This window comes from Bos grunniens, chromosome 29 (assembly GCF_055505025.1).
Source record: "Bos grunniens cultivar Pamir isolate PY7600 chromosome 29, Bosgru_T2T1.0, whole genome shotgun sequence".
NCBI lineage: Eukaryota > Metazoa > Chordata > Mammalia > Artiodactyla > Bovidae > Bos > Bos grunniens.
The window spans coordinates 46,387,606-46,408,557 of NC_141193.1; the positions used below are offsets into that span (position 1 = coordinate 46,387,606).

The following is a 20,952-nucleotide window of genomic DNA, read 5'->3' on the forward strand; positions in this document are numbered from 1 at the left end:
ATTTCTTTCCTCTAGGAAAATCTAAAGGTATCTTTTGGTTGAAAAGACTCAGGAAGAAAAGCAGGAAGCACTGCTCACTGCCTGCCAGACAGCATCTCCCTTTTATTCTAGAAATGGGATTGAAGCCAGGAGTCTAGAACTCAAGCCCAGAGATACTTCTGCCTCTATGGCTGTGGGACCCGGCTGCTCCACGTCATTAGACCTTCCTTCCCAGAACCTGCCCAGCCTGCACTTCTGATCCCTTCACTGTAAAAGGACAGGTGCGGGGCAGCAGCAGGAAGAAAGCAGGGGTCAGGGTCTCACCTCTCAGGATTCTCAGGCTGCCATTTCCTCCTCTAGGAGATCTTCCCGTCCCAGGGATCAAACCCAGATCTCCTGCATTCCAGGAAGATTCTTTACCCTCGAACCACCGAGGAAGCCCAGGCTTGGCTCTTAAATACTCCCATGAAATAAAATGACTTTACTTTCAGGTGGTGACTCCTGTTTGAGTCGACAGTTTCCATCTAATCCCTGGAACTCAGGTGAGTGGGGAAGGACACTGTGGGCTGGGAAAAGGTATTGGAAGAGCAGGTCAAATGACAAAAAAAAAAATGAACAAACGGCACATATGCTTTATTCAGTGATTTTACAGAAGATCGTAGCCAGAAAAGTGTCTTCTTATGTGGCTCTGAGGAACTGTTCAAAAGTTATAAGGGGAGCCAAAATACAAATGGTCAGGGGCTGAAAAAACATTCAGAAAGCATCAAAAGATTACTGTGGATGATGATCATGACACATCTCAAATTAATGATTTTCATGCTTTTAAACAATCGTTATTTATTTATTTTTATAATCTTATTTATCTGTTTGCTTATTTTAGCTGTGCTGGGTCTCTTTTGCTGACTGAGTGCAGCCTTTTCTGGTTGTGGTGAGCAGGGGCTACTCTCGAGTTGAAATGTGTTGACTTCTCCTTTTGGTGGCGTCTCCTCTCAGAGTGTGGGATCGGGGGGTGGTCATCAGTGGTCATGGCCCCCAGGCTCACGTCGGGTGCTCAGTAGTCATGGTGCTTGGGCTTAGTTGCTCCACAGTCTGTGGGGTCTTCCTAGACAGGGATCCAACCTGTATCCCTGTCTCTGACCAGTGAATTCTTAACCACAGGAACCCCAGGGAAGTTCCTTTTCATGATTTTCTCTATGAAAAGAGGCAAGAGTCTGGGCTTATTGAAGTCCTGTTTGGAACTGAGTTGTTGCTCAGTTGCTCTGTCGTGTGTGTCTCTTTGTGACCCCATGGAATGCAGCATGCCAGGCTTCTCTGTCCTTCACCATCTCCCACAGTTTGCTCAAATTCATGTCCATTGTGTCGGTGATGCCATCCAACCATCTCATTCTTTTTGGTCCCCTTCTCCTCCTGCCCTCAATCTTTCCCAGGATCAGGTTTTTTTGTTTGTTTGTTTGTTTTTCCCTTCATAATGGTATATATGTTTAACGGTGTTTATGATTAGTTATTATAATTTTTAAATTAATTAACTTATTTTCATTGGAGGTTAATTACTTTACAATAATGTAGTGGTGTTTGTCATACAGGGACATGAATCAGCCATGGTTGTACAGGGTGCAATGTATGGAGTTAAGGAAAGCGAGATTCAGAAAAAGAAGGAGACCAGCGCTTTACAGGAACAAATCACCTTTAATGAGGTGAGAAGGGGCAGCAGTCAGATTAGTGAGCTGCTTCACTAACATAAGAAAAGAGAAGAATAAGTATATATAGGCATGGATGTGGAAAGCTACTGTCTTAAGGGGGCCTGTTCTCCAAGGTTGTTCAGAGTAGTTATCTCTTAAAAGGCTGGGGCAAGGAATTTTGGAGATCGGCCAGAGGCTGGACCTGCTGGGAGCTGGGCTTAGTGTCCATTTTTTTCTTTGGGTGAGAGAGTTCTTTGTTTTGCATAGAATGGTGGAGAGGACGTGGAGGGGAGTTTTAATTCCAGGCTATTTTGAGCTGTGCAACTTTCCTTCACAGAGATCAGGGTCTTTTACGATGAGTCAGCTTTTCCAATCAGGTGGCCAAAGTACTGGCTTTTCACCTTCAGCATCAGTGCTTGCAATGAATATTCACAGTTGACTTCCTTTAGGATTGATTGGTTTGATCTCCTTGCAGTTCAAGGGACTCTCAGGAGTCTTCACAACACCACAGTTTGAAAGCATCGGTTCTTCAGTGCTCAACCTTCTTTATGATCCAACTCTGACATCCATACATGACTACTGGAAAAACCACCACTTTCACTACAGAAAAGCCTGCACAAACCCGTGCTATAAGAAGCTCATGATCTCTACAGTGGCCCTGGACAGTATCACGAAGGTCCTGAATATGGTGCAGCTGGACTGTATCCAGGAGATGCAAGTCACCTGGATCTGGCATCTGTCCATCCTGGCCACGTTTGCTCCTCTCCTGGGTCAGATGAGCAATGTGCAGATGCCCCATCTCTCCCACATTCATGGTCTGCCCATGAGGAGCAGCAGCAGGAAGTTGTTGGATTCCCCACTCAGTTTCTAAGCGGCACCGTCTCCAGTCTGTCTATCTGGATTCTCCCTCCTTGTCTGAACCTGCCTGGACCAGATGCTCAGGTGAGGGTGAACCGCTGCCTGGGAAACAGTGAACACAACACTGGCATGTCAAGCACACTGGGCCCTTTGTGTTTCTATCCTGAGCTGTGGAATCACTTCACCTCGGAAATCAAGGGGGAGGAGCAGACAACACACTAGAAATCTATGGATGGGGTGTTTGGATCCAGTGAGGGCAGACATGGTTTCTTCCTTAGGAAGGGAAAGCTATGTCAGATGACTAAGAAAATAGGTAAGTGAAGAGAGCATCAAAGAAGGGACACCACCTCAGACCTGAGCTATTTGCACGACGAGTTCTGAGAAATTCCCTGGTGGTCCAGTGGTTAGGACTCTTCTCTTTGGGGGCTGAAAGTCCAGGTTTAACCCCTGGTGGGGGAAGTAAATTTCACAACCTATGCAGTGTGGCCAGTAAAGAAAAATGAAAACAGAAAGTTCGGGAAAGAGACAGAGAGAAAAGTTCTGTTCTTACCACATGCTTGAACACAATGAACTTGTCTGAAATCACTGGTCCCTAAAAGATTGCCTTTTGCTCCCGATAAGTTAGTTAATATTTAAGAAATGCATAATTCTGAGAGGATCGTAGTGGAGCAGGAGCCAGAGATCATCCAAAGCTGCAGGGGGTTTGCAGGTAATGCAGAAAGGTAGTGCCAGGCATAAATGAGACAGGTCATTTTGGGTACTGACCTTCAGGAGGAGGTTAATAGGACCTTGTCTTTCGGCAAATCACTTATCTCACAACTTTAGCTCAGCTGCCACCCTGATTTCTCAGGCCTAATTGCTTGCTTTCTCCCCAGATGCCTGAGGACCCCCTTGGCCCACCCGGCAGTAACTAACTGGCAGCTTACAGAGTCAAACTTGCCCCATCTGTCTAAGAGCCGAAACTTGCATCAGCTCAAAGGCCTGGATCTGAGTGGGGTCACCACGATGGATTTTAGTCCTGAGATCCTCCACGTTCTTTTGGAACAAGTTGCAGCCACCCTCCAGGAACTTAACTTAGAGTGGTGTTGGATCAGAGTCCCAACATGAGTCCATCCTGAGTGAGTCCATGCATCAGGAATGGAAAACCAATCCATGGTTTCAGACATCAGTTCAACACGAATGCAAAGGAAAGATGATACTGCAGGGCTGCAGGACTGCAAGGGGAAATGCAGACTCTGGTTGGTGATGGGACCTTCAGAGACATGGGTTTATAGCATGACAAACATGAATTAATTTCCGGAAGGAAATCTTGTATGCACAGGTGGCATTACCCTTGGGTGGGAATTGGAAATAAATGGTCACAAATAAAGAAACCTGCATTGTATTTGTATCTGGTGCCGTTCATAATACATTATCGTGTTTGTCTGTTTTCACCTCAGGAATCTCCAAGTAGTGATGAAAGCAAACACACAGGATTGTTTATGCTCAGAAATCCCACTATTCCCACTAGTTCTCTATTCTGTCTCAGACATCCGCTGCCTCCTAGCTTACTGCGGTGGCTGTTTAGTGGCTTACTGCATACACAGCAAGGGGAACATACTCAATGGCCAAGGAGTCATTGGAGTGAAGAGCCCTACGTTAGGGTACCCATGACCCTGTATGTGAGCTGTCCTCAGGGTTCTCCTGGTGGGACCATAGGTCCCAGTCCCTGACCTTTCTGTGCTAGGAAACGGCTTCACTACACACATCAAGACCCTCCATCCTAGAAGCATCATCCACACTGCAGATGAGCCCAGTCTCCTGTCAAGCATGTGTAGTGGTTCTCCTTGCATAATAGAATATCTCCTGGCCAATAGAAGAGGAAAAGGTTGAGGTAGTGACAGATTCCCTCTTCTTGGACTCTAAAATCACTGCAGACGATGACTGAAGCCATGATATCAAAAGACAACTACTTTTCGTCAGGAAAGCTCTATGACTAACCTTAAACATTTTGTTGAGGATCAGAGGCATTACTCTGCTGACAAAGGCCTGCATAGTCAAAGCTACGGTCTTGTCAGTCGTCACCTGTGTGTGTGAGAGCTGGACGGTAAAGAAAGCAGCACCAAAGAACTGATGCCTTCAAACTGTGATGCTGGAGAAGACTCCTGAAAATCCCTTGGACTGCAAGGAGATCAAGCCAGTCAATCTGAAAAGGAATCAACCCTGAATTCTCATTGGAAGGACTGATGCTGACACTGAAGCTCTAGTATTTTGGTCATCTTATGCAAACAGCCGACTTATTGGAGAAGTCCCTGATGCTGGGAAATATTGAGGGCAGTAGGAAAAGAAGGCATGAAAGGATGAGATGGCTGGATGGTATCATCAATGGAATAGACATGAAATTGACAAACTCCAGGAGATGGTGAGGAATAGGAAAGCCAAAGAAATAAGCAAAGGGTTAAGAGATGCTCTTAACAGAAGAAAGAATGTGCAGAAATGGTCAGGTATTGGATCATAGACAACTCAGTGCTCTTTTTTGAATCAGTAACTGGAGATTGCTGAGGAATAAGCTGAAAAGGAGAGGAAAAGACCATGGAAGGCAGCAGTTGGTTTTCAACGAGAGTTTCTTTATTTCTGACAGTTGCTTTACAAACATCTACCCAGGGAAAATTCCAACATGTGCGTCTCAAACCCACATGCAGCTCCAAACATTGAGGTTTATATATGATTGTATAATACATATCCCCAAAAGTTCCAACACCTCCCAGAGTCTACATTTCCCCTTGCAATCCAGCACCCCCATAGGATCATCTTTCCCTTTCCCATTCACGTTGAGCTGATGTCTGAAACCATGGATTGGTTTTCCATTCCTGATGCATCTACTGCCAAGATTTTAGTTTGCAGGTGACCCGAAGTAAACTTTGACAGATGCATCCAGCTAGGAGGAGGGTAACAGTGGTACAGAAAAGGCACCTCGGGATAGAATGCCTTAATGCCCTAGTGAGGATACAGGCTGGAACTAAGCCAGATGGAGCTTGGATATCCTAAATCCCACATAATTTCAATGAGTTTATCTTGAAGTTGGACGAGTCAGCCGAGGTGGAAGGACCAAACTCATCACTTAAGGTGCTCAGCCCAGTGGTGTGACTCAGAAGCTTCTCCAGGATGGCCAGAAAGGAGATTACCACACAGACACAGGCCCCAAGCTTGAAGGGCAGACAGGATGGAGTCATGTTGGGACTCTGTGATCTAATACCAATTTAGGTTCAGTTCCTAGAGTGTGGCTTGTTCCAAAGAACAACTTGTTCCAAAAGAACATGGAGAATCTCAGGACTAAAGTCCATCGTGGTGACCCCACTCAGATCCAGGCCTTTGAGCTGATGCAAGTTTCGGCTCTGGGACAGATGGGGCAAGTCTGACTCTGTAAGCTGCCAGTTAGTTACTGCCAGGTGGGCCAAGGGGGTCCTCAGGCATCTGGGGAGAAAGCAAGCAATTAGGTCTGAGAAATCAGGGTGGCAGCTGAGCTAAAGTTGTGAGATAAGTGATTTGCCCAAAGACAAGGTCCTACTAACCACCTCCTGAAGGTCAGTACCCAGAATGACCCGTCTCATTTTGGCCTGGCACTACCTCTCTGCATCACCTGCAAACCACCTGCAGTTTGTATGATCTCTGGCTCCTGCTCCACTACGATCCTCTCAGAATTATGCATTTCTTAAATATTAACTAACTTACCGGGAGTAAAAGGCAATCTTTTAGGGACCAGTGATTTCAGACAAGTTCATCGTGTTCAGGAATCTGGTAAGCACAGAGCTTTTCTCTCTGTCTCTTTCCCGAACTTTCTGTTTTCATTTTTCTTTACTGGCCATACTGCACAGGTTGTGAAATTTACTTCCCCCACCAGGGGTCAAACCTGGACTTTCAGCCCTAAAAGAGAAGAGTCCTAACCACTGGATCACCAGGGAATTCCTCAGACCTTGTCTTGCAAATAGCTCGGGTCTGAGGTGGTGTCCCTTCTTTAATGCCCTCTTCACTTACCTATTTTCTTAGTCATCTGACATAGCTTTCCCTTCCTAAGGAAGAACCCATGCCTTCCCTCACTGGATCCAAGCTGCCCCATCCAGAGATTTCCAGTGTGTTGTCTCTGCTCCTTCCCCTTGATTTCCGAGGTGAAGTGATACCACAGCTCAGGATAGAAACACAAAGGACCCAGTGTGCTTGACATGCCAGTGTTGTGTTCACCGTTTCCCAGGCAGCGGTCCAACCTCACGTGAGCATCTGGTCCAGGCAGGTTCAGACAAGGAGGGAGAGTCCAGATAGACAGACTGGAGATGGTGCCGCTTAGAAACTGAGTGGGGATCCAAGAACTTCCTGCTGCTGCTCCTCACGGGCAGAGTGTGAATGGGGGAGAGACGGGGCCTCAGCATGTTGCTCCTCTGACCCAGGAGAGGAGCAAACGTGGCCAGGATGGACAGATGCCGGATCCAGGTGACTTGCACCTCCTGGATACAGTCCAGCTGCACCATATTCAGGACCTTTGTGATACTGTCCAGGGGCATTGCAGAGATCATCTGCTTCTTACAACACAGGTGTGTTCAGGCTTTTCTCTGTGCCACCCACCTGGGGAGGTAGGAGAGGAAGTTATCCAGGGTCCTTTTACTTAGACAAAGGTCTGTGTATCCTTTAAGGGAGCCAAGGCCTGCTGTGTCCTTGAGCTCTGCTCCACCACTGGTGCCATTCCTGAGTGTGAGCCCCCTTGAGTGCTGGCTCCAGACCACACGCTCCAGAAATTCTGGCCAGTATTCCATGAATCTAGCACCTGCAGTTTGCACCTCCTATGAGGACCAGGAGATTGACAGGGATGCATTACCATCCACACAGACTGCAGCCACAGACTCAGAAATAGACCACAGGCGGCCTCTGTATTTCCCTCACGTCTCTCTCGTCACCTGCTTCCTCACTGGCTCCCCTCGGTGCCTCTCTGTTCTCCAGCTCCCTTTCTCCCCCTTTCCTCTCCAGGTCTCCACTTCTAGTAGGATTAGGCCTCATGGGAAAGGGATGGGGCATATTCTCTCAACCTCCCTTGCATCTTAGGCACCCTTACATATCAGGAAGGCATTTCTCACACTGAGCCAAGGCCTCTAAGCCTCTCCATTGCCACCCTCAGAGCCCTTGGGTCTGTCCATGGGTTGCCGAATTGGCCCACCCCAGAAGTCTCTTCCGGGATGCCCAGGACCCTATCAATCTACTTGGATCTTGGTCCCCTGGAGTGAACTTTCTGGGCCAGCAGGACATCAAGTGCTTCCAGCTCTGCTCATAAGGGTCCCACATAAGGCAGGGCAATGAGGCCCTCCAGAGGGAGGCAGACAAAGGGACAGGCTTGCACCATGATCCCAAGGTCTTGATGTGTCTACCATGGGTTGCATCCATGAAGAGGGGTGGGAAGAGCTCCCTGGGCAGAAACTCCAGATAAGAATAGACCAAGGCATCTTCCCTGAGCAGGTGCATTCTCTCCAGGTCCAGGAGCCTACGGGGGTTCCGGACACTCATCCTGACTCTGCTTCAGGAGGAATCCTGTGGAAAATGCCAGTGAGCATATCATCCATGTCAGGCCAAGCAGGAGCAGACCTAAGACAATCTCCCAACCCTTCAGAGGAATCTACTCAGGACTAAGCACTGCTCTGGCAGGGGTGGACGTGCCTGTTAGGCCACATGCCATTCAGGCCTCAGTGGGCACAATGATATAGCTCTTTCCCTACTGGATTCAGAACAAGCCTCTGACAAGTACCAATCCGGAGGAATGGCAACCACCAGCCCATTCAGTTCATACAGTGCTTGGATTAATCCAAGTCCCACCTGGAAGTGGGTAGCAGGAATTCTGAAAACTCACTCCAGTCTTTATGAGGGAATGACGTCAGAGCATCATTTAGAGCCCTAAATCAATACGAGGAAGGTCATGTGGACCAACGCAGCCTCCATCCTCAGTTACCCTTAACATGAATGCCATGTGTGTCAGAACTGTGTAGGTGAAACTCATGAAACACAACTCCAAAAAGATATTTTAAATACATATGTTACATGTCTTTACAAGATATTTTAAAATGATAGAAGTTAAAGCACTAATTAAAATGTTTGAGTTCAGGCAAAACTACACTGAGAGGCAAAATTAAACCTGAAACGTGTTCATTGGAAAGAACTGATTTTTTTAACAACTCTCCCTTCACTAGGGATACACGGCACCCTTCAAGATTAGCTAACCACTGGTAAGAGAAGAGAAGGCTTCCTTCATAGCTCAGTTGGTAAATCATCTGCCTGCAATGCAGGAGGCCCTGGTTCGATTCCTGGGTCAGGATGATCCCCTGGAGAAGGAAATGGTAACCCACTCTACCATTCTTGTCTGGAGAATCCCATGGACAGAGAAGCCTGACAGGCTACAGTCCATGGGATCGCAAGAGTCGGACACGACTTGGTGACTAAACCACCACCACCAGTAAGAGAAGAGTGTCCTTATATGAGGGTGGAAACTTACTGCTCTAATGTGCCTGGTGGGGTGCTCACAATTCAAACCCTGTGAGAACCCCTCTGATGTCTCCAGAGCCAGGAAATTCTGCACCTCTTCTCCAATGCTTGAGACTTTTATAAGTCTTTTTGTTCTATCATCCCTCTGTCCCACTGCTAACCCAACTGGAACAGTATATCTGATTAGATTACAGAGGGACCATTGGATTGACCCTGATTGGATCATCGTACTTCTCTAGATTAGTTGATTGAATCATATACACATCACCAAACAGAGACCAATGGAGTGGTCAGGTAATCAAGGACCTGTTCACTGATTCACTTCACAAATATTTACTGTATTCTACTAACATGGACAGTTATATTTTTGTGGATCAAACATGAAAGAGATTATTGATTCCTGCCCTTGGCCAAGAAAGAACAAAAGTTGACAGAATAATTGTTGGGGGAATTTTGGTCAAGTCAAAATTAGCAAAATGTCCTTGAGTTAAAACAGCTCATGAAAACAGTAGTGTTGTCATCAAAGAAAACAAAATACACTCATTCTTGTATGAGATTTTCACTCAGGTGTTAGGTAGGAAACACGGGAGATTCTAAGCCTATTTGGGCAGCAAGGGAAAAGCTTTGGGGGATGTGATTGGTTTTCCAGGCCTAAGCCAAGCCTTCTCTGAAGGTAGACAGGTCAAAACCTCAGTGACAGTAAGAGTGGTTCTGGACAGTTTGGAGCTGAGCATTCCTAAAGGGACATCATGAATGATCACAACGGTGGAAAATAAAGGTTTCTTTTTCATTTTTATATTTTGAGAAACAGGGAAATTTAAATACACTACTCTGGGTGATATTAAGATAGCAAAAGAGGGCTTCCCTGTGGTTCAGTCATAAAAAATCTGACTGCCAATGCAGGAGACATGGGTCTGATCCCTGGTCTGGGAAGATCCCATATGACATGAGGCATATAAACCCACTTGCCACAACTGTCGGAGAAGGCAATGGCACCCCACTCCAGTACTCTTGCCTGGAAAACCCATGGACAGAGGAGCCTGGTAGGCTGCAGTCCATGGGGTCGCTAAGAGTCGGGAACGACTGAGTGACTTCACTTTCACTTTTCACTTTCATGCATTGGAGAAGGAAATGGCAGCCCACTCCAGTGTTCTTGCAAGGAGAATCCCAGGGATGGGGAAGCCTGGTGGGCTGCCGTCTCTGGGGTCGCACAGAGTCGGACATGACTGAGGCGACTTAGCAGCAGCAGCAGCATTAGCCACAACTGTTGAGTCTGTGCTCTAAATCCTGGGAGCCGAAACTACTGAAAGTCAAGCACTCTAGAGTTTGCTCTGCAACAAGAGAAGCCACCTCCGTGAGAAGCCTGCACACCACGACTAGAGAGCAGGCCCCTTGCCCCAGCTAGAGAAAAGCAGGAACAACAGTGAAGACCCAAGGCCACAAAAAGAAATGCAATAAATTTCAAGGAAAAGAGAGAGGCTCAGAGGAAACACTGTCACCTTAGAGGCTGTTCTTTCCCAGAGTTGAGATCAGCACAGCACACTGAGGGCAGGCACTGCGGGCTCTTTGGGAACTTGGAATCAGAGAAGAAATGAACCTGCTTCAGTCCCCAATAACCCTGCCGTCCAGAGGTTTTCTTTAAGTTGTGTTTTTTTTTGTTGTTGTTCTCACTGAGGACACTTTCCAGATGGCTATTCCCCCCTCCATTTTTCAGGGGTCTTAGAAGTCAAATAAATCATAATTTCACTGGCCCCTTTTCTACTGCATTTAGATGATTACTGTCTCCTCAGACCTAGCTAAATCCACACAGATTCTGATCAAGTTGACACCGTTAGGCCCAGAAATAAAATTCTGCTATTTCTCTTCATAAATACCAACATCTTTTCTGCACTTAATCCCTAAGCTCTTATGGTGTTAGCATACTACCTCGTTCAGGGATGATTTCCACTTTGAGATGCATCATACAAGGATTTCTTTGAAGTTGAATGTCACATGCAAAGGGAGACCTTTTCTCCATCTATAAGAATTTTCCATGCCTGTCACACACCCCAGTTTTTTGATGCCTGAACAATTCTTATAAACCTCTGACCACCAAGGTGAAGACTCCCTGAAGGGTGTTCTCTGTCTGAGTCACTTTGGGGAAGATTGCTTTCACCATATTTCTCTCATGACCTTTACATAAAAAGCATTAAAATGGATTCTACTCATGACATTTTAAACATAAACATGATGAAAAAATATATATATGTGTGTAACTGAGTCACTTTGCCCTACAGTTAAGATGAGACACAATAATGTAACTAAAATTATTTTTAATTGTGTGTTTAAATTGTGTTTATTTTTAATTGTGTGTTTAAGTAAAAACACAATGATTTAACTATACTTCAGTAAAAACTTTTTTTAAAAAAAACCTGGGACTTCTGAGGTGGTCCAGAGTTTAAGAATCTTACAGTGCAGGGGATGCCAGTTCAATCCCTGGCCCAGGAATATGTCTCATGCCACAGGGCAACTAAGCCCATGAGCAGCAACCATGAGCCCATGTGTAGCAACAAGTTAAGCCTGTGGACTGGAGCCTGTGCTCCAAAACGAGAGACGCCACCACAAGGAGAAGCCCGAGCCCTGCGATGAAGACCAGCTGTGTGCACCACAGCTAGAGAAAGCTATGCAGCAAGGAAGACCTAGCACAGCCAGAACAAAACCAATCAATCAATCAGAAAATTAGTCTCTGAAGAAAGCTCATGGGCTGATATGGAGCTCTGCCACAGTGGCCAGATTCCAAGTTGGTCATTCTCGGGTATGCGGGAATCTGGGGGATATGCAGAAGGACCTTTCCTGCCTGAGCTGTCATCATTGTGCCAAAGAAAATCAGAGACAGACATGGGGTTAAGTGCTGAAGACAAATTTTATTCAGCATGATGACAATAGATTGCCAAATGGGCTTCTTTTGACATTCCTCCAGAATTCGGCTTCTCTAGCTCCCCTGTGGACTTGATGAATTACTGCCACCAGACCACAATTGATTTTCACTAATCATTATTTAATTTGTTCTAACTTGTTTTCAAATGGTTTATGTCTTGTGTCTCTCTTCGCTGTATTATGAATTTATAAATGTAACGAGCTATATACCTTATAGCCCATCTACTTTATAAAATAGTGTCTCCTGCACTACCCAAGGGGAACCCAGGCTTCTAACATAGTTAAATATCTTGAGGCTATCAATCACATTTAAAATCACATAGAGAATATTTGTAATAGTACATATCTAGATATGAGAAGAGGGAACAGGGAAAAATATTTTCTGCATCATTATAGACTAGTAAGACAGGAGATCCAGAGAATCATAAGAAATATTTTATAAAGAATCTGCAGCTGATTGAGGGAGAGAGTAGGGAGCTGAGAATAAAAATGGCCAACTTTAAGTTATATGGTGTAAAGACATTTTATTATACATCTTGATATGCTGATGTCAAAACATGCTCTACTAGTCTTCCTCGATAGGGAAGAACAATAGTAGGTATGGGAATAAAATAAAACTCTTATTGACATGACTCAGCTTTCAAAAGACATACTTCTGAAATATACTTCTGGTATAAATGTAACAAAACCATATTTCATGCTGTATGATTTTAGTATTTTTCTGATAGGAATATGCATGTAAGTACCCACTCTTGACAGGATGTGCTATTGAGGACCACTGAATGTATTTCCTTTGCTGTTTGTATTCACCACCAGAACTAAGTAAGGAAACTATGAAGAAAAAAGATAACAAGGGAATGATGGAGTTTCAGATCATATACAACAGAGGGCTTCCACTCCACCAGTAACTGGAGATCCATGAGATGTAAATACAGAAAGCAGAATAATATCATGGATGGCATTTATCATTTACACTGAAGGTCTCTTTATTTCTGATCATTTCTACAAGTGTGCATACAGAAATAACTGGAACATGTGTGTCTCAGACTGAATCTTCCAGGAACTCAGTTTCATATTTGACTCTATAAACACATATCTAAAAAAGTCACATCAATTCCTCAAGTCAACACTCCCTTTTGGAATCCTGCACCCCTGCTGGATCAGGTTTTTCAATCACACTGAGCTTATATCAGAAACCAGGGCTGTGTTTTCCCTTCATAATGGATGTATGACCTAGATTTCAGTTTTCAAGTGTCCAGAAGAAAGCTTCTGATAGAAGCAACTGACTACACAGTGTATTACAGAATTATGTGTTGGGACTCAGGTGACCACACATGTCATCACCACAGTGAGGACAGGGGCTGGGGCTAACCCAAATCTTCCTGGGACGTTCTAAGTATGTAAGGATCACCCTCAGCTTAGCCTTTATCTGAGCAAATCTCTCCCAGTGAAGGACACCCAGAGAGCTGTAACTCTCCCGAGGGGCTGGATAAAGCTCTAGATTTAAATCAGGGAGCCTGTCAGTATGACGCAGGGCACTCTCCAGGACAGCCATGGAGATGAGGTTTCCGCACATGGTGAGGACCCTAAGCTGGGAGCAGCAGCTCAGGGCAGGCAGAAAGCCCATGAGGTGGACGTCCGTGATCCCACACAGGTTTAAGTCCAGTTCTTCCAGAGTGCCTGCAACTTTCTCCAGTAGAACTTGAAGGAGCTTGGGATTAAAGTCGGTCAGGGTGACGCCACTAAGATTCAGGCCCTTCAGCTGACAGATTTTTGGACACCAGGACAGATGGGTCAGGTCTGATTCTGTAAGCAGGCAGTTGGTGATTGAGATGTTGTCCAAGGGGGTCTTCAAGCACCTGGGGTGGAGGGGGGGAAGAAGCAATTAGATGAGGGAAAGCAAAGTAGCAGTTGAGTTCCAGAGGAGGACTCAATGATTGGCCCAAAGCTGATACAGTTCAAATTCCAGAATGTCCAGTCTCATTCTAGGCTGAGTCCTGCCATTTTCTTAGTGTGACTGGATCACATTCACATGATCTTGAAAGCCGTCTTTCCTCATCTGTCAAGCAGAGTACAGTACACTCTACTTCCTTAGCAGGATGAATAGACATAATGGAATGCACTAGAACATGATCAGAGGAGAGCATGACACAAAGTGTCCATCAGGGTGGACATCACTGAGTGTTCGTTCTGGGAGATGAGGTTAAAAATGCTTTTCATTTAGATCGCCACTCTGTGGGTGAGCTGATGGTCATATACCTCTGGCCAGGTGAGGCTCTTGGCATACATGCAGAAAGGGGCTGCCGGTCTTTAGGGACCCCCAGCCCTATGACATCTACAAACTTTCTATCACTTTTTACATTCCTTTGGCTCTGCTTTGCTACCATCATGTCCAGAACCATGCATTTCCCATATATTAATTACCTTATATGCAGCAAAAGGCCACCTGTTACTGACTTGGACTTTAAAACAGGTTCCTTGTGGTCACAGGTTAGTGACCACAGAGTTTCTTTTCACAACGCTCAGGCTGATGTGATTTTCCCTCTTCAATGCCCTCTTCGCTTACCTATACATAAATCTTCAGAACACAGAAATCTCTCCCCCAAGAAGAAATCACATACACACTTGCACTAGATCTAGGCCCCCTAACTTGTGGGTTCCCAACATGGCGTCCCTTTCCAGGGCTTCTGTAACCGATTCCCCCCACCTGGATTGCTGTGCTTCTGTAATACTGCGTTTCATGGTGGAGCAGCAGATGAGACACTGCCCTTGATATTCTACCATTGTGTCCACTGTTAATCAGCTGCTGGCAGAGCCTCACCTGAGCATCTGGTCCAGACGGCCTTCAAGGAAGAATGGAGCTTCCATGCGGAGGTCCCGGAGGTTCCGCAGCTGGAGGATCTGAGAGGTCAATTGCAGAAGATCCTGATGGTCCTGCTCCTCCACAGCAGACCCACGAATGCGGGAGAGAATGAGACTCTGAACATTGCTCATCTGACCCAGGAGAGGAGCAAACTGGGCCAGGGTGGACAGCTTCTGGGTGAAACTCAGTTTCACCATCTGTACACAGTCCAGCTTCACCATCCTGAGAACTGTCTTCATATTTTCCTTGGACATTGAAATAATCTTCATCTTCTTACAGCACAGATGTATGGAGGCTTTTCTCTGCTCCACCCACCTGAAGAGGTAGGTAAGGAATTTCTCCAGGGGCTTTTTCGTAAGACAAAGTTCTATGTACACTTCTAAGGGAGTCAAGGGGTGCCTTTTCCTGGACATGTCCTCAGCCACTGGAACCAGCAGTGAGCTGGAGGGCATGTGGCCCTTGCCTCCAGACCACATGTTCCAGAAGTCCTGGCCGGTATTCCTTAAGTCCAGCACCCGCAGCTTGCCCCTCCTGTGGGGAAACAGCAGATGGGTGGGGTGAGATTATTCAAAATCCACACTGAATGAACCCACAGCCTGGATGGGATGTTCAGGCAACATTCCATCTCCCCATGTGTGCTCTTACTTCACAGTCCTGCTCTCACCTGCTGTTGTTTCTTTCCTTTCTTGCTCCCTCTCCCCCAGCTCTTTTTCCTCTTCCATCCTTCCTATTATATATTTGTAAGGGATTTCCCAAAGTGATCTCAGCAATTCCTCTGAAAAAGCCTCTGAGCTTTTTCAGAAGCCTCTGGTCACCACTTGGTCATCCACTCTGCCTGGCACCATGTGTCTCTTCCAGGAATCCAAGACCCTGCCAGGCTCCCTGGATCTGACTCACCTGGGGTGAACCTTCTGGGCAAGCAGGACATCAAGGCCTTCCAGCACTGCTTGTAAGGTTCCTTGGTGAGGCTTTTGCATCAGGCTTCCCAGAGGCAGGCGGGCAAAGGGCCAGGCTGGCACCATAGCCTTCAGGGTCTGCCTGTGTCGGCCAAAGATGGCAGCCATGAAGAGTGGTGGGTACAGCTCTGTGGGCAGAAACTCCAAAGTAGAGATGGCTAAGGGCTCATCTCTCAGCAGGCCAATTGCTGCCAAGATCACAAGTCTGGGAGGGTTGTGAACACTCATCCTGACTCTTCTCTGAATTGAATCCTGGGAAACTGCAAAGAGACAAGACATCCTTCTCAGAACAATCATAACCATCAGGATAGTCTCTCTCCCCACACTTCAGAGAAATCAAATCAGGCCCACAGTCATTGCTCTGGCACTGATGAATCAGAATGGAAGACTTCGGTGTGTCTGGATTCCAGTCTGGGTTTGTGTCCCTAAGGCCAGAGCTCTCCCCATCCTGCCACTAGAGCAAGAATCTAACAAGTTGCAGGAAGGAAGAAAGCCAAATGGAGGCTCATCTGTTTCCATCCACTGCTTTCCTTAATGCATGTCCCTCTTGCACATCTGCACCAGAAGACTGAAAAAGCTGACTCTCTTTGTTTATATGGTGAAAAAAAAAAAAAAAAAGAACTATTGCTTAAAGCCCAAACTATGGGGACAGGAGTTCATGTAGAACACAGCTTCCATCCTCAGTTCCCAAAGTCAACATAGCTGGGAAAGATTAAGGAGATACTTGTAAAGGGAATGCCATTTGTGTATAGAGTAAAAACCTTAAATGTCAAGAAACAGCATGTGAAACAGATGTCTTTAAAAAGAAAAACTGCTGGTTAGGACTTTTAAATACTATAAACCAAAGCACAAATCAAAATGTTTAGAATGGAAGCAAAAGTATACCTTGAGGCAGAAAGATAGATTTAAATTTAACCTAAAGAAGAGAAAAAAGTAAACTCTCCATGCCATGTCAAACTGCATTATACCATTCATTGCATGCTGGCCATTGGCAGAACATCCCTCACTGAGGTTAACTCACCAGGTCTGATGTGGTCAGGGTTGGGGTGCTGCTCAGACCTCAGACTTGGTGGAGAACACAAGGAGTGACTCCAGATCGAGAAGTTTCTGTGTCTATTCTTTGGTGCTGGGGCATTTTATGGAACTTTTTAACCACATCTTCTCTCCTTTCAACTGCTAACTTCCAATCAGTAGGCATTACCTGATTGGATTCCAGAGCATCCCTCAGGTTCATCCAGATTGGGTTACTGCCAGTCTCTAGATGAACTGATTGAGTCAGATCATTATTCATGAAAGAAAAAGAATTGGGGGAGGGGGAATCTAGGACTTATTCAGTAATTCACTATACAAAATTGATTGAGTTTTGTTAATATGGCCACTGAAATAAAAAGATGCTTACTCCTTAGAAGAAAAGTTATGACCAACCTAGACAGCATATTAAAAAGTAGAGACATTAGTTTGCATGAAATGTTCCCTTGGTATTTCTAATTTTCTTGAAGAGATCTCTAGTCTCTCATGCCCTATTATTTTCCTCTATTTCTTTGCATTTTTCACTTACAATGGATTTCTTATCTCTCCTTGCTGTTTTCTGGAACTCTGCATTCAGATGGATATATTTTTCCTTTTCTCCTTTGCCTTTCACTTCTCTCTCTCTCTTTTTTTTTTTTTTTTTTTTCCCCAGCTATTTTTAAGGCCTCCTCAGACAACCATTTTGCCTTTTAGCATTTCTTTTCTTGGGGATGGTTTTGATCACCACCTCCCGTACAATGTTACAAACCTCTGTCCACAGTTCTTCAAGCACTTTATCTATCAGATCTATTCCCTTGAATGTATTTGTCACTTCCACTGTATAATCATGAGTCTTCCCTGATAGCTCAGTTAGTACAGAGTCTGTATGCAATGCAGGAGACCCAGTTCCATTCCTGGGTCAGGAAGATCCACTAGAGAAGGGATGGGCTATCCACTCCAGTGTTCTTGGGCTTCCCTTGTGGCTCAGCTGGTAAAGAAATTACCTGAAATGTGGAAGATCTGGGCTTGATCTCTGTGTTGGGAAGATACCCTGGAGAAGTGAAAGGCTCCCCACTCCATTATTCTGGCCTGGACAATTCCATTGACTGTATTGTCCATGGGTCTCAAAGAATCGGACACAACTGAGTGACTTTCACGTTTTTGATTTAGGTTAGACCTGAACGGCCTAGTGGTTTTCCCTACATCCTTCAATTTGAGTCTGAGTTCGGCAAGAAGTTCATGATCTGGCCACAGTCAACTCCCAGACTTGTTTTTGCTAGCTATATAGAGTTTCTCCATTTTTGACTACAAGGAATATAATCAACCTGTTTTGGTATTGACCATCTGGTGATATCCATGTGTAGAGTCTTCTCTTGGGTTAATGGAAAGGGTGTTTGCTATGACAGGTGTGTTCTTTTCACAACACGCTGTTAGCCTCTGCCTGCTTCATTTTGTACTGCAAGGTCAAACTTGTCTGTTACTCTTGACTTCCTACATTTTCATTCTACCCCCCTATGATGAAAAGGTCATCTTTTTTTGTTGTTTTTAGCTCTAGAAGGTCACATAGGTCTTCATAGAACCGTTCAACTTCAGTTTTCAGCGTTAGCGGTTGGGGCATCAATTCAGTTCCGTCACTCAGTCATGTCTGACTCTTTGTGACCCCAGGGACTGCAGCCAAGTTTCCCTGTCCATCACCAACCCATGGAGCTTTCTCAAACTTATGTCAATCACTGGGCATGTCCATGGTTGGGGCATAGACTTGGATTATTTTAATGTTGAATGGTTTGCCTTGGAAAAGAGCCGAGATCATTCTGTCATTTTTGAGACTATACCCAAGTACTGCATTTCAGACTCTTTTGTTGACTATGAAGGCTATTACATTTCTTCAAAGAGATTCTTTCCCATAGTAGTAGATATAATGGTCATCTGAATTAAATTCGCCCATTCCTGTCATAGCTGAAGGGATGAGAAGGACTCCTCCAATTGTCAGATCACATAAGTGTTGGAAAAGGCTGTGATGTTAGTGGAAATGTGGAAATTTCAAAATTCAAGGTGGTGATGTTCCTCTGGGATCACAGTTACTATGAGATCAAAAAGAAGAATGATTTAAAGTTGAAATGAATTTTCTGAAAATAACTCGAGGCCTGATATTGAAGCAAAAAATCTGGTCAGACTCCAAACTGGTCATCCTTGAGTATGTGGGAATCTGGGGGATACTTGTAGAACGTTTCCTGCCTGAGCAGTATTCAGCTGAGGGAGTTGTTTCCAAGGAAAATAAGAAATAGACACAGGTGTAGGTGGCTACATCAAATTTTATTTAGGACAATGATAATATAGATAAGGATACCCTAGCATCTCAGGTCATCCAACTTCAACAGATACAGGTGATAGGGACTCACAATTCAGAAGCAGTGTGTTTCTTGGCTGGTAATTTCCTATGAGGAGGAATCAGGTCTGCAAAGGATCTTGGCTGAACCAAACAAGTAGATTTTTTGCTGAGGGCAGCCCAGATGAACTGGATACTAATAGTGGGCAGTGAGGAAGCTTGATCAGATTCTTGGGGAGACCAGATATCAAGATCAGATCAGATCAGATCAGTCGCTCAGTCATGTCCGACTCTTTGCGACCCCATGTATTGCAGCACGCCAGGTCCTTGTCCATCACCAACTCCCAGAGTTCACTCAGACTCACGTCCATCAAGTCAGTGATGCCACCCAGCCATCTCATCCTCTGTCGTCCCCTTCTCCTCTTGCCTCCCTCCCAAGATCAGAGTCTTTTCCAATGAGTCAACTCTTCAAATGAGGTGGCCAAAGTACTGGAGTTTCAGCTTTAGCATCAGTCTTTCCAAAGAAATCCCAGGGCTGATCTCCTTCAGAATGGACTGGTTGGATCTCCTTTTATTCCAAGGGACTCTCAAGAGTCTTCTCCAACACCACAGTTCAAAAGCATCAATTCTTCGGCCCTCAGCCTTCTTCACAGCCCAACTCTCACATCCATACATGACCACAGGAAAAACCATAGAACTAACATCCAAAAAAGATGTCCTTTTCATTATAGGGGACTGGAATGCAAAAGTAGGAAGTCAAGAAACACCTGGAGTAACAGGCAAATTTGGCCTTGGAATACACAATGAAGCAGGGCAAAGACTAATAGATTTTTGTCAAGAAAATGCACTGGTCATAACAAACACCCTCTTCCAACAACACAAGAGAAGACTCTATACATGGACATCACCAGATGGTCAACACTGAAATCAGATTGATTATATTCTTTGCAGCCAAAGATGGAGAAGCTCTATACAGTCAGCAAAAACAAGACCAGGAGCTGACTGTGGCTCAGACCATGAACTCCTTATTGCCAAATTCAGACTTAAATTGAGGAAAGTAGGGAAAACCACTAGACCATTCAGGTATGACCTAAATCAAATCCTTTATGATTATACAGATATCAAGAGTGGGTTCTTTTGCTGAACTGACTTAGAATTATTATTCAAACTGGATTTTACAAGAAAGCCCTCTGATAATTCAAGGAGAAGGATCACGAGCCTGAATAAATTTTGGTGAAACAATGCTTTCCCTGCCTCACTTGTGTAACCCAGTGAGCAGGCGCATCTAGAGGGGACTCGGTAGACATTCTCCCTCAGTTCCACTTGCCGTCTTCTCCTACACTTTCCTTTGGAGACAATTATTTCACTTGCCATGACAGTAAACAAAGGTTATTGCAGCCCAAAGGCCGTCATCCACTGCAGCCCCAGACAGTGTGCCCTGAGGGCAGTTCAAGGAGGAGAAGAAGTCAGTGTCCTGAGGTGGCACCAAGAACGTCACATGGATGACTTTAATAAGACCAGACTCCTGCCTCTTTCCATACAGAGAAAAAGAAAAAAGAAAAAATTCCCGGGTGGTCCAGTGATTAAGAATCCACCACTCAGTGCAAGGGATACAGGTTAGATCCCTGTTCTGGGAAACTCCCACGGGCTGCAGAGCAACTAAGCCCAAGCCCCACAAGCACCGGACTGGGGCCTGGGAGCCGTGACTACTGAAGCACACACACCCTGGCGCTATGCTCTGCAATGAGAGAAGCCACCAAAATGAGAAACCAGTGCATTTCTACTAGAGAGTGGCCCTTGCTGGCCACAACAAGAGAAAGGCTGTGCTTAGCAAGGAAGACCCGGAACAGCCAAAATAAGTAAATTTTAAAA

General features: G+C 45.3%; 1 protein-coding gene across 4 annotated transcripts; it reads right to left on the bottom strand.

The window, feature by feature from the left end:
* Positions 1 to 12,888: 12,888 nt before the first annotated feature.
* Positions 12,889 to 16,921, bottom strand: LOC147342611 (PRAME family member 8-like). Of its 4 annotated transcripts, none has more exons than XM_086383210.1 (4): positions 16,768 to 16,890; positions 15,688 to 16,006; positions 14,749 to 15,321; positions 12,889 to 13,786 (listed from the first exon to the last, which is right to left on the bottom strand). In XM_086383210.1, exons 2-4 carry the CDS (start codon positions 15,972 to 15,974, stop codon positions 13,234 to 13,236), a joined length of 1,413 nt encoding a protein of 470 aa, XP_086239336.1. In that variant the 5' UTR covers positions 15,975 to 16,006; positions 16,768 to 16,890; the 3' UTR covers positions 12,889 to 13,233. The 4 variants fall into 4 exon arrangements, with proteins under 4 accessions (XP_086239336.1, XP_086239335.1, XP_086239337.1 ...); XM_086383209.1 differs by having other exon boundaries at positions 15,688 to 16,331; positions 16,768 to 16,879; XM_086383211.1 differs by lacking the exon at positions 15,688 to 16,006 and having other exon boundaries at positions 16,768 to 16,921.
* Between the last annotated feature and the right edge of the window lie 4,031 nt (positions 16,922 to 20,952).

Coding starts and splice junctions, on each gene's coding strand:
- LOC147342611 (XM_086383209.1), bottom strand. CDS start 16,049: ATGGTTATGATTGTTCTGAGAAGGATGTCTTGTCTCTTTGCAGTTTCC. Junction 15,322..15,687: donor GCCCAGAAGGTTCACCCCAG/GTGAGTCAGATC, acceptor GTTTCCCCACAG/GAGGGGCAAGCTGCGGGTGC. Junction 13,787..14,748: donor CGTCTGGACCAGATGCTCAG/GTGAGGCTCTGC, acceptor CCTCCACCCCAG/GTGCTTGAAGACCCCCTTGG.